The 16,629-nt window shown below is 45.3% G+C and overlaps 1 protein-coding gene across 21 annotated transcripts in view; it reads right to left on the bottom strand.

Annotated features, from left to right (window-relative positions):
• fryl (furry homolog, like) overlaps positions 1–16,629 on the bottom strand; it is a 104,289-nt gene that overhangs the window by 68,731 nt on the left and 18,929 nt on the right. For 10 of the 21 annotated variants that reach the window (XM_031785828.1, XM_031785832.1, XM_031785835.1 and 7 more), the window contains exon 1: positions 7,473–8,009. The exons of 3 other annotated variants lie outside the window; for them this stretch is intronic. In XM_031785828.1, coding sequence (XP_031641688.1) covers positions 7,473–7,545 — 73 coding nt within the window. In that variant the 5' untranslated portion in view covers positions 7,546–8,009. Of the gene's footprint in view, positions 1–7,472; positions 8,010–16,629 lie in introns of those variants that run through there. 8 more of the 21 variants (XM_031785843.1, XM_031785839.1, XM_031785844.1 and 5 more) reach the window with 1 other exon arrangement.

The raw sequence follows: 16,629 nt of genomic DNA, 5'->3' as shown, positions 1-16,629 counted from the left end.
ATACTGACTATTTCCAATGTGTTTATTTCTTGATAATCAAAATAACAGATGTATTGAGGCAAACACACTGCTTCAGTAATGGCCCTCACTGTAACCTTCCAGTAGTCTGGATGATGAGTATGGTCAATAGGATGGAGTACAGGCACACTGATGTGATCGGTGCTGTATACCAATAATAAATGGGAGTTAATGAGAAGACCGAGCAATGAAGAAACATTAGCCATCCCATGGGATGACAGAGAGCGACCGAGATAGACAGAGAGCGACCAATATATTTTATTAGTAATAAAATAGTAAATCACACCGGTGGGGAGAGGGGCATTCCTCTTACCAAACCACATGACATTTGTTTTGGAACAAAACAAGTTTTCAGAACAAGGTTAAGGGTAGAGAAAGCTTGTTGGACACTAAGAAAGCTTTGTTGTAGCACATCTAACACAAAATCCAGGGAGGGGCCAGCTGAGTATAAGATTATCATTTGCATATAAATGGATGAGAGAGCTTCCTACTGCCTGAGCTATGTTGTTGAAGAAAATTGAGATAAGCATGGAGCCTAGGATTGAGCCTTGGGGTACTCCCTTGGTGACAGATAGTGGCTGAGACAGCAGATTTTCTGACTTTATACACTGCACTCAGAGGTAGTTAGTAAACCAGCCCAAAGACCCCTCAGAGACACCAATACATCCCACGAGAAAGGAATGGTCTACCGTATCAAAAGCTTTGGCCAAGTAAATAAAATATCAGCACAATATTGCTTAGAGGGCAATGAAGGGCAATGGCGATATCATTGAGGACCTTTTAGGTTGCTGTGACACATCCATAACCGGAGTGGAAACCAGAGATACCGACAGAGAGCTACCAAGATACCGTCAGAGAGCTACCAAGATACCGACAGAGCGCTACCAAGATACCGACAGAGAGCTACCAAGATACCGACAGAGAGCTACCAAGATACCGACAGAGAGCTACCAAGATACCGACAGAGAGCTACCAAGATACCGACAGAGAGCTACCAAGATACCGACAGAGAGCTACCAAGATACCGACAGAGAGCTACCAAGCTACAGACAGAGAGCTACCAAGCTACAGACAGAGAGCTACCAAGCTACAGACAGAGAGCTACCAAGCTACAGACAGAGAGCTACAGACAGAGAGCTACCAAGCTACAGACAGAGCGAGAGCCAGAGTAGGGTTTGGCGGTATCCAGATTTTCATACCGTCTCTGTACCATACAGGGGTATACAGTACTACCGGAAGTGCACACAAGAGGGTAAATGTCTCAACGGATCCAAAAAGTTGGACCCATTCCCAAAGTGGGCCTGAGGCTTTCCCACCCGGACCCGATACGCATAAATTATTTATTCAAATATAGAGAACTCATCTGAACAGAGCCAATGACAACCAACACCGTTCCATATAGACCTGGTCAGCTCCAGACCCGGTACTATACGAGTGAGGAAAGCAGCAGAAAAGGCATTTGAGCTACTTTATTAACAGGAACTGATAAAGCAGAGAAAGAGGTGCTGCGCCAGCAGGCGGGAGAGGGGCCGTACTTGTGAGCAAGTGACTTTTTTTTCCTTCACCTTTATTTAACCAGGTAGGCTAGTTGAGAACAAGTTCTCATTTACAACTGCGACCTGGCCAAGATAAAGCATAGCAGTGTGAACAGACAACAACAAAGTTACACATGGTGTAAACAATAAACAAGTCAATAACACAGTAGAAAAAAATAAATAAAAAAATTAAATAAAAAAAGAGTATATACATTGTGTGCAAAAGGCATGAGGAGGTAGGCGAATATTTACAATTTTGCAGATTAACACTGGCGTGATAAATGGTCAGATGGTCATGTGCAGGTAGAGATACTGGTGTGCAAAAGAGCAGAAAAGTAAATAAATACAGTATGGGGATGAGGTAGGTAAGTTGGGTGGGCTATTTACCGATGGACTATGTACAGCTGCAGCGATCGGTTAGCTGCTCAGATAGCAGATGTTTAAAGTTGGTGAGTTAAATAAAAGTCTCCATCTTTAGCGATTTTTGCAATTAGTTCCAGTCACAGGCAGCAGAGAACTGGAAGGAAAGGCGGCCAAATGAGGTGTTGGCTTTAGGGATGATCAGTGAGATACACCTGCTGGAGCGCATGCTACGGGTGGGTGTTGCCATCGTGACCAGTGAACTAAGATAAGGCGGAACTTTACCTAGCATGGACTTGTAGATGACCTGGAGCCAGTGGGTCTGGCGACTAATATTTTTTATTTATTTTACCTTTATTTAACTAGGCAAGTCAGTTAAGAACAAATTCTTATTTTCAATGACTGCCTAGGCACAGTGGGTTAACTGCCTGTTCAGGGGCAGAACGACAGATTTGTACCTTGTCAGCTCGGGGGTTTGAACTTGCAACCTTCCGGTTACTAGTCCAACGCTCTAACCACTAGGCTACCCTGCCGAATATGTAGCGAGGGCCAGCCGACTAGAGCATACAGGTCGCAGTGGTGGGTGGTATAAGGTGGAGATGTTTGATATGAGTCTGGAAGGAGAGTTTACAGTCTAGCCAGACACCTAGGTACTTATAGATGTCCACATATTCTAGGTCGGAACCATCCAGGGTGGTGATGCTAGTCGGGCGTGCGGGTGCAGGCAGCGAACGGTTGAAAAGAATGCATTTGGTTTTACTAGAGCAGTTGGAGGCCACGGAAGGAGTGTTGTATGGCATTGAAGCTCGCTTGGAGGTTAGATAGCACAGTGTCCAAGGAAGGGCCAGAAGTATACAGAATGGTGACGTCTGCGTAGAGGTGGATCAGGGAATCGCCCGCAGCAAGAGCAACATCATTGATATATACAGAGAAAAGAGTCGGTCCGAGAATTTAACCCTGTGGCACCCCCATAGAGACTGCCAGAGGACCAGACAACATGCCCTCCGATTTGACACACTGAACTCTGTCTGCAAAGTAGTTGGTGAACCAGGCAAGGCATGAGGAGCAGGGAGGGAGAGACAGCAACCAGGCCGACTCGCACTATAGTAGGTTATTTATAAAATATGTTTATGAAGTACCCGTCTTGACTGCATCAAACCGGTAGAAGCTAGTTAGCCTAGCTAACGTTAGCTAGGCTAACTGAGGCTGTAGTGCATGCACTTTCACATCCTACAGTTACAAATAACAACAGCTCCATTTAGAATATTAAGTAGGAGCATACATGTTGGCTGTTAGGCTATAATGACCATCCTTTTCCTTTAACTTTTAATTCCATCTTCCATTGATTAGATCGGTCCTAACTTCAGCCACAAACAGAGACTCTGACTGTAGCCTATTGCCACTTATTATTGGCCAACAACAACCAGTTAAACGCGTCACTCCAGTGAAACGTAAGAGCAGCATAAATGACTCTCTCACGGTCAGGCATTGGCGATATAGCAGGGTATTTCAAAATACAGATCCCTGTCCCTGAATTGTTTTGTGCTTAAACAAAAAGTATTCACAGATCCACCTGTACCTAGGACCAAGATCCATCATTCTAAATGTCACAGGTTTAATCTGAAATGATTGTCACGGGTATGTGTAATTTTAACTGAGTTGTCTGAAGGGCCTGGACAGATCCGAAAGTAGCTGCTGTGTGTGAGTGTCTATACTTCAAATTAATCCTCAGCTCTGGCATCTCCCCCAATATTTGGAACCCAGGAATGATCACCCCACTCCACAAAAGTGGGAGATACATTTGGGACATCCATCAACAGCAACCTTGGGAAAATCCTCTGCATTATCATTAACAGCAAACTCATACATTTCCTCAGTGAAAACAAAGTACTGAGCAAATGTCAAATTGGCCTGTTACCAAATTACCGTATAACAGACCATGTATTTCACCCTGCACACATGAATTGACAAACAAACAAACCAAAACAAAGGCAAAGTCTTCTCATGCTTTGATGGTTTCAACAAAGATTTAGACTCAAATTGCCATGTAGACAAACAAGTGCGCGGTTAGAGTTGGAAAAAACACACATTTCTTCCCACAGGGCCGTGGGGTGAGACAGGGATGCAGCTTAAGCCCCACCCTCTTCAACACACATACACATACATATACACATATATATATATATATATCAACGAATTGGCGCTGGCACTAGAACAGTTTGCAGCACCCGGCCTCACCCTACTAGAATCTGAGGTCAAATGTCTACGGTTTACTGATGATCTGGTGCTTCTGTCCCCAACCAAGGAGGGCTGAAAGCAGCCCCTAGATCTTCTGCCCAGAATCTGACAGACCTGGGGCCCTGACAGACCTGGGGCCCTGACAGACCTGGGGCCCTGACAGACCTGGGGCCCTGACAGACCTGGGGCCCTGACAGACCTGGGGCCCTGACAGACCTGGGGCCCTGACAGACCTGGGGCCCTGACAGACCTGGGGCCCTGACAGTAAATCTCAACAGGACAAGAATAATGGTGTTCCAAAACAGGTCCAGTTCCCAGGACCACCCAGGGTCACTGTCCATTTGGAAGATTCATTTGCGACCAAGCTTTAACACGTTTTGGGATAGGGGGCAGCATTTTCACTTTTGGATGAATAGCGTGCCCAGAGTGAACTGCCTCCTACTCTGTCCCAGATGCTAATATATGCATATTATTATTCGTATGGGGTAGAAAACACTGAGGTTTCTACAACTGTTTGAATGATGTATGTGAGTATAACAGAACTCATATGGCAGGCGAAAACCTGAGAAAAATCAAACCAGGAAGTGCTTTGCTTGCTTTATTGACTTTAAAAAAGCATTTGATTCTATTTGGCACGAAGGGCTATTCTACAAAATTCTCCAAAGTGGGCTTGGTGGTAAGGTGTATGACTTAAAATGTATGGACAAAGAAAACAAGTGTGCAATAAAAATCAAAAACCAAAGAACATAATTATTTTCACAATGTCAAGGTGTGAGACAAGGCTGCAGTTTGAGTCCAAATCTTTTCAACATTTATATCAATGAATTAGCAGAAATACACCAACTAAATGCATGTAGGGCAGAATTGGGCCGTTTTCCAGTAATAATGAAAATACAGAAAAGAGCATTAAAATTTTGGCTACATCTAAATTCAAGTCCAAATTCAAGTCTGGAATTTAAAGCACTTCAAACCCAAGAGCTGAGTCCAGAAACGAGCCTTCCCAGTCAGCTGGTGTTGGATCTAACCAACCAAGCCGACACCAGCACTGATTCAAAAGAAAGATTTCAAATAAACAAAATCATGAACCAATCAAAGGACTCATATACAACATTGGAAAAACGAAACAAAATCCCAAAGCCTACTAAATTGCTATCTGACCCTAAACAGAGCATATGAATTGGCTGATTATCTCTACTCTGTCAGAGATACGAAGCAGAGACCGATCCTTACCAAGTACAGGCTGAGTGACCACCGATTGGCAATAGAAACTGGCAGACATAAGACATGGCTACCAAAAGAGGAGCGTGTATGTGGTCACTGCACGACAGGGGAGGGAAAGACAGATGCACTCTCACCTTTACTGTGAGAAATATTCCTCACCAAGAGATTCATTCACTTACTTGTTATTACTGTTATTATTATTATTGTTTATGATTCCAAATAGTAGTGGTATGGGTGGTAATGGTAGCAGTTTAGTAATGGTAGTAGTAGTAGTGGTATGGGTGTTAATGGTAATGATAGCAGTTTAGTAATGGTGGTAGTAGTAGTGGTATGGGTGGTAATGGTAATGATAGCAGTTTAGTGATGGTGGTGGTAGTGGTATGGGTGGTAATGGTAGCAGTTTAGTGATGGTGGTATGGGTGGTAATGGTAATGGTAGCAGTTTAGTGATGTGGTAGTGGTATGGGTGGTAATGGTAATGATAGCAGTTTAGTGATGGTGGTAGTGGTATGGGTGGTAATGGTAATGATAGCAGTTTAGTGATGGTGGTAGTAGTAGTGGTATGGGTGGTAATGGTAGCAGTTTAGTGATGGTGGTGGTATTGGTAATGATAGCAGTTTAGTGATGGTGGTGGTGGTATGGGTGGTAATGGTAATGATAGCAGTTTAGTGATGGTGGTGGTAATGATAGCAGTTTAGTGATGGTGGTGGTAGTGGTGGTATGGGTGGTAATGGTAATGATAGCAGTTTAGTGATGGTGGTGGTAGTGGTGGTATGGGTGGTAATGGTAATGATAGCAGTTTAGTGATGGTGGTGGTAGTGGTGGTATGGGTGGTAATGGTAATGATAGCAGTTTAGTGATGGTGGTGGTAGTGGTGGTATGGGTGGTAATGGTAATGATAGCAGTTTAGTGATGGTGGTAGTAGTAGTGGTATGGGTGGTAATGGTAGCAGTTTAGTGATGGTGGTGGTATGGGTGGTAATGGTAATGATAGCAGTTTAGTGATGGTGGTGGTAGTGGTGGTATGGGTGGTAATGGTAATGATAGCAGTTTAGTGGTGGTGATAGTAGTGGTAATGATGATAGTAGTTGTAGTACTGATGTAATGGTGAAGATGACCGTTATTTAGTTATAATTTCATTTTCATAGTTATATTTTCATATTTATTACATTACATTCTACAATTGACTGTTACCATTTTATTGTTATTATTTTTTAAATTATTATTTGTTATGGTTTATACATTGTTGCTTTGGCAATATTGACAATGTTTTTCATGCCAATAAAGCAGCTTGAAATTGAATTTGAGAGAGAAAGAGACAGCCGGTAAAGAGGAGAGAAAGAGACAGCCGGTAAAGAGGAGAGAAGGAGACAGCCGGTAAAGAGGAGAGAAAGAGACAGCCGGTAAAGAGGAGAGAAAGAGACAGCCGGTAAAGAGGAGAGAAAGAGACAGCCGGTAAAGAGGAGAGAAAGAGACAGCCGGTAAAGAGGAGAGAAAGAGACAGCCGGTAAAGAGGAGAGAAAGAGACAGCCGGTAAAGAGGAGAGAAAGAGACAGCCGGTAAAGAGGAGAGAAAGAGACAGCCGGTAAAGAGGAGAGAAAGAGACAGCCGGTAAAGAGGAGAGAAAGAGACAGCCGGTAAAGAGGAGAGAAAGAGACAGCCGGTAAAGAGGAGAGAAAGAGACAGCCGGTAAAGAGGAGAGAAAGAGACAGCCGGTAAAGAGGAGAGAAAGAGACAGCCAGTAAAGAGGAGAGAAAGAGACAGCCAGTAAAGAGGAGAGAAAGACAGCTCACTCCACTCCTACCTGCACATAGATCAAACTAGACCAGAAGGGCACACCTGGACTGACTAACCCCCCCCCCCCCCCCCCCCATCTGTCTACCACTATACCTAGACCCTTCCCCACTTCCCCCTTTCTGCTCTGGTTAAACCATTATGTGGCCATCCAAGAGAACAAGCAGTCTTATATGGGTATCATTAACGTATTTATGTTTGTGGTGTGTAAATCCAGGAGAGTGTGAGGTAGATAAGCGTGCTGTTGCCCAGGTGTGGCATGTAAACATCACGTGCTGGTGTGGGGACTCTTTCACAAGGGTACTCACAGCTGCCGCTCCACGACTTGAGTAGGGACTTGATGCTGATCTCAAAGAACAGTGAATCCTGCAGGCTCAGCATGACGCCACTGAGGGTTGTGGGATGTTAAAAATGTTAAAAACACACACCTCTTTCCCAAAACACACACCTCTCCTCCTCAGCCAGAAGCCCAGGTCTCCTCTCCAGAGGAGCTGGATATAGGAGTCATGGTGGACTATAGAAAACACCCCGGTCAGCCGCTGTGTGCAGAGAGGCCCTTGGGAAAGTGTCAGGCTGTTAGATGTTTCAGTGCAGAGTAAAACCACCCAGACACACAGATGAGGAGCCTCACGGCTCTCTAGAGCTGCATTCCATCCAAACGCCCGCTGGCGAGCCAATCTAATGAGTCCATCATCCTGCTCCCAGCAGACAACACAGAGGTGAGTACAGTGCAGGAAAACTTTCCTCTCAGTGTGAGGGAGGAACGGCAGCGGAGCGGCACGCGGACTCTCTTCGGCAGAGCAGTGATATTCCCTCTTCTCTTCTCGTGTCCCAGCCTGCTACTGCTAGCACTGTCGGCTCGTCTCCCACCGTCGCCCTCTCCCCATTGGCTCGCGGACAACCCCTCCCTTCTGTAACTAGCTCCTGTTCGCTGACCGATGCTTGCTGACGCCCTCTCTTCAATAGCTGGGTGAGGGGGGCTGGGGTGGAGGTGATGTCATCAAAATGCTGCGAGTGTTCCCTGGATATGGTCCAGCGCGGCTAACATGTCATTAGAGCTGCGTTGGCGCTCCCTCTCCGCTGGCCTATCGAAACTACACTTCCTGTTCTCTCCACAGCAATACTGATGCGTCATCCCCGACTGCAGTATGAGGGAGAGGAAGAACCAGAGTGAAGAAGAGAGGGAGGAACTGGAAGAATGATACACCAGAGCAGCATAAAACCAAAAATCAACACTTCTCTTCAAACTACATTCAGCAGCTTTCCAACAAAACAGGAAATTACTTTTCACACAAAAAATAAAGAGTTCCATCTATAAAAATGCATTTTGAACACAGAGTAGTTAGTGTTGTCATGATAGCAACATTTAATTAACCAACGATAAGATAGAAAGATGTCAAGACAGCGAGTAGTATCCCAATAGCATATCGGCACCTAAGCATGGTGATAATATGGTGAGGTCCCTGGCCCTTCCCAGCTCCAGGTACTACAGTATTCTAAAATGTTGGTATATTAAGTATGAGGTTTTGGTGCCGTGACATTACCATGGCACCGGTATACCATATAACACTAGTAGCTATGCTGCTGGACATGAGGCTTCAATACTGGGGCAGTCACCTTTCACCGGCCTGGGGCACAGAACATGGCACACTGCCACCCAGTCACCTTTCACCGGCCTGGGGCACAGAACATGCCACCCACTGCAGCTGCTGCTCTCATCCACAAAGAGCACTGCATGATGGGTAGTAGGATACTTAAATCTGTTTGAGTCAACAACAAACTGACACACCCATAGAGGTCATAGGATTACATCAGTTTTTGTCCAGCAACAGCCATCAGAGAGACACACACACACTCTACTGGCGACAAACACCCAGTGTGTGTTTGTGTCTCCTTTTAAACCCTGCTTGTAGACTGAAAGCAAACCACATGACATCAACTGATGTGGTCATAGACAGGATTATTTTTTTCACAAAACATTCCAGAAAAACAGATAAACAGATGTTTTGTTAGTGATCATCTTATCTCAGGTGGAAGCTCTTCTGTCTCTCACAACAGAAGACAAGTTCTGCTAAACCAAACCAAGGCTCGGTATCGTAAACGAAGGCCAGCTTTGTCACACCCTGCCTGCCCTACAGTACACTTACCAGGCCTTCGTGAGCCTTATGATGGAAGGAGCAGTAAAGTGCACTGAATGACTTTGCCATTTAAACAAATAGGCCTACAGTGGGAAGGATAGTTTTTATGTATTGCTGAGCATGATTAACCGCATGTGGCTGTGCCATAGTGTGGCCTCGGTCCAAAACACAACATACTAAGCTCTGCTGCAACACAGTCTCTCTCTCAGAAGCAATGTTCCTTCACCAAACTCCTAACACACCCGACCATGTAGACTCTCTCACACACACAATCTCTGTTTAGAGTAAACACTGCTCATTCCTTCAGGAATGCAGTACAACATACAACAGGATCAGCTCTCTCAGGTTAGATCAAACAGTACAAACTGTCCAACGCAGAACAGGACATAACCAAAGAGCACTGGGCCCCAAGCAAGAATGTCAACAATGTAACTAAGCTATGATCACATTATAGCAATGGACTGATACAGGCCGATCTGTACTAGTGCTCAGGGCTCAATTTAAAAAAAACACTTGGTCCAGGTAGAGGCAGGCTCAGTGTTCAGTAGGCAGAGGGATGCCCTGACAGGCAGGCTCAGTGTTCAGTAGACAGAGGGATGCCCTGACAGGCAAGCTCAGTGTTCAGTAGGCAGAAGGATGCCATGACAGGCAGGCTCAGTGTTCAGTAGGCAGAGGGATGCCCTGACAGGCAAGCTCAGTGTTCAGTAGGCAGAGGGATGCCCTGACAGGCAGGCTCAGTAGGCAGAGGGATGCCCTGACAGGCAGGCTCAGTGTTCAGTAGACAGAGTGATGCCCTGACAGGCAGGCTCAGTGTTCAGTAGACTGAGGGATGCCCTGACAGGCAGGCTCAGTGTTCAGTAGGCAGAGGGATGCCATGACAGCAGCTGATTGACAGTTGGCCATCCTGACTGTCTCTAATGAGGCCACAGTGAGGATGAAGAATGCATTTCCTGTCCATAGCGTTCTGCACAAAGTGGGGGGAAAAAACAAATCGATAGGAGCTGTAATTTAATCCCTGACCCCCCCGGGCCGCAGAGGACAATGCATCAGATGAAAATCAGGCAGCTCTCTGCAGCCCGGCCCAGGTTCTGTCCAGGTCTACCATCCTAGAGCCTAGAGCCATCCTAAATGCAGTAATAACCAACAAGTAATCTAACTAACAATTCCAAAACTACTGTCTTATACACAGTGTAAGGGGATAAAGAATATGTACATAAGGATATATGAATGAGTGATGGTACAGAGCAACATAGGCAAGATACAGTAGATGGTATCGAGTACAGTATATACATATGAGATGAGTATGTAAACAAAGTGGCATAGTTAAAGTGGCTAGTGATACATGTATTACATAAGGATGCAGTCGATGATATAGAGTACGGTATATACGTATGCATATGAGATTAATAATGTAGGGTAAGTAACATTATATAAGGTAGCATTGTTTAAAGTGGCTAGTGATATATTTACATCATTTCCCATCAATTCCCATTATTAAAGTGGCTGGAGTTGAGTCAGTGTCAGTGTCAGTGTGTTGGCAGCAGCCACTCAATGTTAGTGGTGGCTGTTTAACAGTCTGATGGCCTTGAGATAGAAGCTGTTTTTCAGTCTCTCGGTCCCAGCTTTGATGCACCTGTACTGACCTCGCCTTCTGGATGATAGCGGGGTGAACAGGCAGTGGCTCGGGTGGTTGATGTCCTTGATGATCTTTATGGCCTTCCTGTAACATCGGGTGGTGTAGGTGTCCTGGAGGGCAGGTAGTTTGCCCCCGGTGATGCGTTGTGCAGACCTCACTACCCTCTGGAGAGCCTTACGTTGTGGGCGGAGCAGTTGCCGTACCAGGCGGTGATACAGCCCGCCAGGATGCTCTCGATTGTGCATCTGTAGAAGTTTGTGAGTGCTTTTGGTGACAAGCCGAATTTCTTCAGCCTCCTGAGGTTGAAGAGGCGCTGCTGCGCCTTCTTCACGATGCTGTCTGTGTGAGTGGACCAATTCAGTTTGTCTGTGATGTGTATGCCGAGGAACTTAAAACTTGCTACCCTCTCCACTACTGTTCCATCGATGTGGATAGGGGGGTGTTCCCTCTGCTGTTTCCTGAAGTCCACAATCATCTCCTTCGTTTTGTTGACGTTGAGTGTGAGGTTATTTTCCTGACACCACACTCCGAGGGCCCTCACCTCCTCCCTGTAGGCCGTCTCGTCGTTGTTGGTAATCAAGCCTACCACTGTTGTGTCGTCCGCAAACTTGATGATTGAGTTGGAGGCGTGCGTGGCCACGCAGTCGTGGGTGAACAGGGAGTACAGGAGAGGGCTCAGAACACACCCTTGTGGGGCCCCAGTGTTGAGGATCAGCGGGGTGGAGATGGTGTTGCCTACCCTCACCACCTGGGGGCGGCCCGTCAGGAAGTCCAGCAGTTAGCCAGCTAGCGATGCAATATTGTTGTGAGGAGTGTCTTCAATAACATGTCTAATAATGCTCACGAGAAGCTCCCATCCATAACCTTTCAGAACAAACTTCAACCACCGACAGCTCCTTCACACCACTTCAACATATCCTGTCTCCCCTCCACCAGGCTGGACCCAGCTTGCCCAGCTTTGACTATCAGATGAACAGAGCAGAGAGTCAGGGGAGAGACACTAAGGTCACCACAGCACAGCGATCCTCCCTACAATTACTAGCAGAGAGTTGCTGCCAGCCAGCCAATTAAGAATGAAACCCCATCTTCACACAGCCCCTCGCTAAGGCAATTTAATTTATCATAGCCCCATTTTCACAGGCACTAGCTTCAATATGCTTGATGTTTTCCATTGTCAAGCATTTGATGGGTGAGTTATTTGGGAGTCTAAGAGTTCCAAGTGATTCATATAACAATTTGTGCCCTCTAATGGGAGAACTGGATCATAGCAGAGTTGTGCATCAGGCTCTGCTGGCTCAGGTAATTGTTTTTCACTGCTTGTGCCTGCAGCACTGCTCTCTATCCAAGCAGGCTGAAGCAATCTGTGTCAGACAACAAACCTGATGCTAGTTGACTGTACGGTCATGCTGAAGTCACAGATAGTAGATGGGCATTTCCATCTACAGGGTTCAGACACATTTTGACAGATGGAATTTCATGACTTCCATTGCTTCTCCATGACCAACGAATTGCAGCGTCTCCATGTACGTATTTAAAAGTAATGGTAATGTGGTATTGAAACTGGGAGGCTGCTCTCTGATCCCATGTACCCTCTGCTGTCGTTCTGCAAGGCACTTAACCCCCCCCAAAGTAAAATAACTGTTAGGTAACTGTATATAACACATGTGGTCTGGAGAGCTACTGTGTGTGCAGGCTTTTGATCAAGCCCTGCTCAAACTACAGAGCCAGTTGATCAAGCCCTGCTCAAACCACAGAGCCAGTTGATCAAGCCCTGCTCAAACCACAGAGCCAGTTGATCAAGCCCTGCTCAAACCACAGAGCCAGTTGATCAAGCCCTGCTCAAACCAGAGCCAGTTGATCAAGGACTGGTTGAACAGCTCATTTCTAAAATGTGGTTTGTTAGAGGGGGACTGGAATAAAAGCCTGGCCACCCATTAGGTCTCCTGTTACATCTAGGGTGGTTGACCACCCATTAGGTCTCCTGATACATCTAGGGTGGTTGACCACCCATTAGGTCTCCTGATACATCTAGGGTGGTTGACCACCCATTAGGTCTCCTGATACATCTAGGGTGGTTGACCACCCATTAGGTCTCCTGATACATCTAGGGTGGTTGACCACCCATTAGGTCTCCTGATACATCTAGGGTGGTTGACCACCCAGTAAAGTAAATAAACAGTAACGTAAATAAGTGTACAGTTCAGTAGCACACTAGAGTACAGTATAATGTACATATCTACTGTACTGTCCAAACTTGTGAAACAGATGTCTATCATCTCTTCAGCTTAGGTCTGGTCCGAACCAACCAAATGTGTTCCTTGGGGGGGAAGCTCATTACAATAATAGCCAGTGTGTAGAATTACACCCAAATATGCAACAAAAAAAGGGATATTGCATACTTCTACCTTTGTGTACCTACATGGGACACATCATTAAGAGAATAACATTCATATCCATCATTATGCATGTGTACAATACACCTCAAGGAGCCATTATTTAATTCTGTTAGATGTAAATTCACTTCACCTGCTGTAGTTCACTCAACAAAATAGATTGTTCTAACTGCAGGTGTCATGTCATAGCTGACACCCCATACTTTCTGCAGAGATCTCTCAACCTTCATTTGGAGCAGATATTTAAAAGGTTTATTATTAAGAGGTAAGATCTTACCGTAATTCTGTTACCAAACGTGTTTGTGTCATGTGTAAATTGTTTAAAGTCGTCATTGTGCATAGAGTTGTATGGTTGTTAAACTTCTAAATCAATGTTTTTGTTCTGCACACATATTAAAGTACAGAAATGACTGTCAAACCCTAATTCTGTCACTGTGGAATGTCCAGATAGCAAAGTTAGGCTACAAACTGTGTATAAAAGTCAGATAATTATATCAATATGTAACTATTCACATGACATACATCTCCACCCCACACACCAGTGTTTCACGAACACACCCCAAGTTCAGAGGAAAACCTGCAGTGCCCTTTAACCAAATACGTCTCAATCAAATCATGCCCTGAAATATCAGCTGCACTCACATCCGCCTCTGGGGTGATGTCATTGTGTGCTTGAATTACAAATGAGAAAGAGAGAGCGCACCAAATCAAAAAGCCAACGCAAGCAGGGCAGGCCATGGCAGACCAGATGAGAGCCTGAGGGCGTGGCACTGAATCATGTGGAAAGGGTGGGAGGCAGGACCTGTCCCAAACTGCAGAAAGAGCAGCTTAAAAAACATGTCACTTTCATTCTTTAAGATACACCACAAATCACTCACGCCTTCCTCAACATCAAAGGACTGTTATTTTCAAATACTGCCGAAGGCAGTGCCCTGGTTGAATAGAATGAGATGTTTTATTCAGAGGGTTTCTCAGAGCCATAATTTGGGAGGGGTGTTCATCTGGGCCACCCACGTCCCACACAGGAAAGCCCCGGAGAAGGGAAGGTGGGTAACATTCATCCAGGCAAAGTGCTACCCAATGATGTTCCACCGTGCTCTTGGCATGGCCATGTTTGTACAACTCAGTGACTTTGTCAAATCTAACCTGAATAGTCACCTCAATCTACTACATTAGGGATGGCAGTATTAACAGTGTTGAGTTCAGTCAGAGTAAGACACTCATACATTCACCCTGTCCTGCTACTGCTGCTACAGTGATTAGATGTGTGTGTCGTCTCATAGACATGTAAACAATCTCTAAACACGTGGGTGAAAACAGGCGTGTCTGAAGGTAATGCAGTGTGGGACTATATTAAGGTGTATCAGACTGTCGGTCTGGACTAGCTGTAATGCTCTATCAGAGGGACCATTGGTTGGTTAGTTGGTTCAGCCATGTTTCAGGGACTAGCAAACAGAGAGCGAGCCTGTTCTGACAGGCAGGACCGAGGACAAAGCCATGCTGATAGTCTGACGAGTCATCACCCTGCTGACGATGGAAACAGGCTGGCACACACACACACACACATAACAAGTGGCCTGTTGAGCTCTTGACTAGAAACTGAGATTAGACAGGCCCTCCATTTTGAATCCAATAGTAAAGTATTTTTGTGAACATTTATTTAATGGCCCTTGAGAAACAAAAACATAGTAAAATGCCTATTCCAAGACATAGTGGAACATCAACTCCCCTACCATAGATCACTGCTAACGTGTACTACCTTCAAGCAAAAACACTCCCAACCAGCAACTCAAGTTCCATTTCAGCATGAACAACACCACTCAGCAACATTGTGAAAGCATAGTCAACCCTCCTGTTAACTTTCACGGTGTCTTTCAAAACAGAGCTGTCAGGCTGTAATACCATGTGGTCATAGCCGTATGTGTGAGCATGCTGCGTATGTGGATTGTTTCTAGTGAAGAGGGGGAGTTATACAGTTAACGTTATATATATTAGGATATTATTTGACAATATATCGTATTGACAAAATATCAATGTTATTTTTTTGCGGCAATTAGCTGAACCTGCACCAAAAGTCACAGCTTGTTCTCCATCTTATTTTTTAAATAAGGAGCCAATTGGTTTTCAGCACTTTTATTTCTATGACTGATCAAAAGTCATTTTCTCATGGCTCTCTATTGTCCCTCTATAGTGGACATATGCTGAGCAATGTTTGGAACATCAAATCGCAGTAAAAAATATTTAAAAAAAATACAAAATCACAGTATTGAATCGCAAAACATATAGAATCGTGAGAAACGCAATACATATTGTACCGGCACCGGAGTATCATGATAATGTATGGTGGGGTCCTTGGAAATGACCAGACATAAGTGTCAATGTCCCTGATGCCTAACTACAAGCACACTAATGTTAACTCACACAAGACAAGTAGCCATACTTCACCTAACAGTACAACACACCCCCCACACTATATTCCTGGGATTATTTCATGTGATCATGTCTCATTGGTATCACATTAGAAAGTTATTGTAAGGGATGACGTTCAGGTTTACCTGCTACAAGGCCAAGATAATAGTAGTTACTACCAGTGGAGAGCATCATACCTTTTATGGGCTCAACATTTCACTTTAGTATTTGACACGGTAACAAATAATTCAACAAGTTGATTGAGTGTTAAGTGTTGACTACTGAACAGCACACCACCGCAAGTACTTGCACTACAGAGCTACTCGTTAAACATGGAAATCTCTCTGTAGCCTAGATAAGTATAGGTGAGTCATTGTAAGAGAGTGGGCTCCTCCTGCCCAGTGTCAGTCAGTCAGGTCAGTACCTTTGATGTGGTTGGAGCAGATAGGTCTGGTAGTGGAGGTATTCACCAGACCCTGCTGGTCCTCCTCGGTCATCTGGCCAATGGCCAGCAGGCGCTTCATCCGCAGCAGACAGGGACCTGTCTCCCGGGGCAACGCCCCCCCAGACTCCAACGCCCATACATCTCCCGATATGACAGCCGGGACCAGACTCCTCAGAAACTCCATGTCTGTCAGTATCAATGCTAGCCAACTCAGTCAAGCCCCCAGTCCAAGTTCACAGTGTCAGTCACGGTCACCCTGAGCCATTTTCCCACACAAAACAGCTACCTGGCTGTCTTCCACTGACAGCCAGGGTTACAGTCACAGCCACTCTGTCTGCCGCGGAGCTGTACAGTCCGTGATATCATTGATTGCAATAATCAGGCCTCAAACAACACATGAGAAGAGTGAAGAGACACGACCTGTCTGGCCTATTGAAACTCAGT

Source organism: Oncorhynchus kisutch, linkage group LG13 (assembly GCF_002021735.2).
Source record: "Oncorhynchus kisutch isolate 150728-3 linkage group LG13, Okis_V2, whole genome shotgun sequence".
NCBI classification, from domain to species: domain Eukaryota; kingdom Metazoa; phylum Chordata; class Actinopteri; order Salmoniformes; family Salmonidae; genus Oncorhynchus; species Oncorhynchus kisutch.
This window is presented reverse-complemented; position numbering and strand designations above follow the sequence as displayed.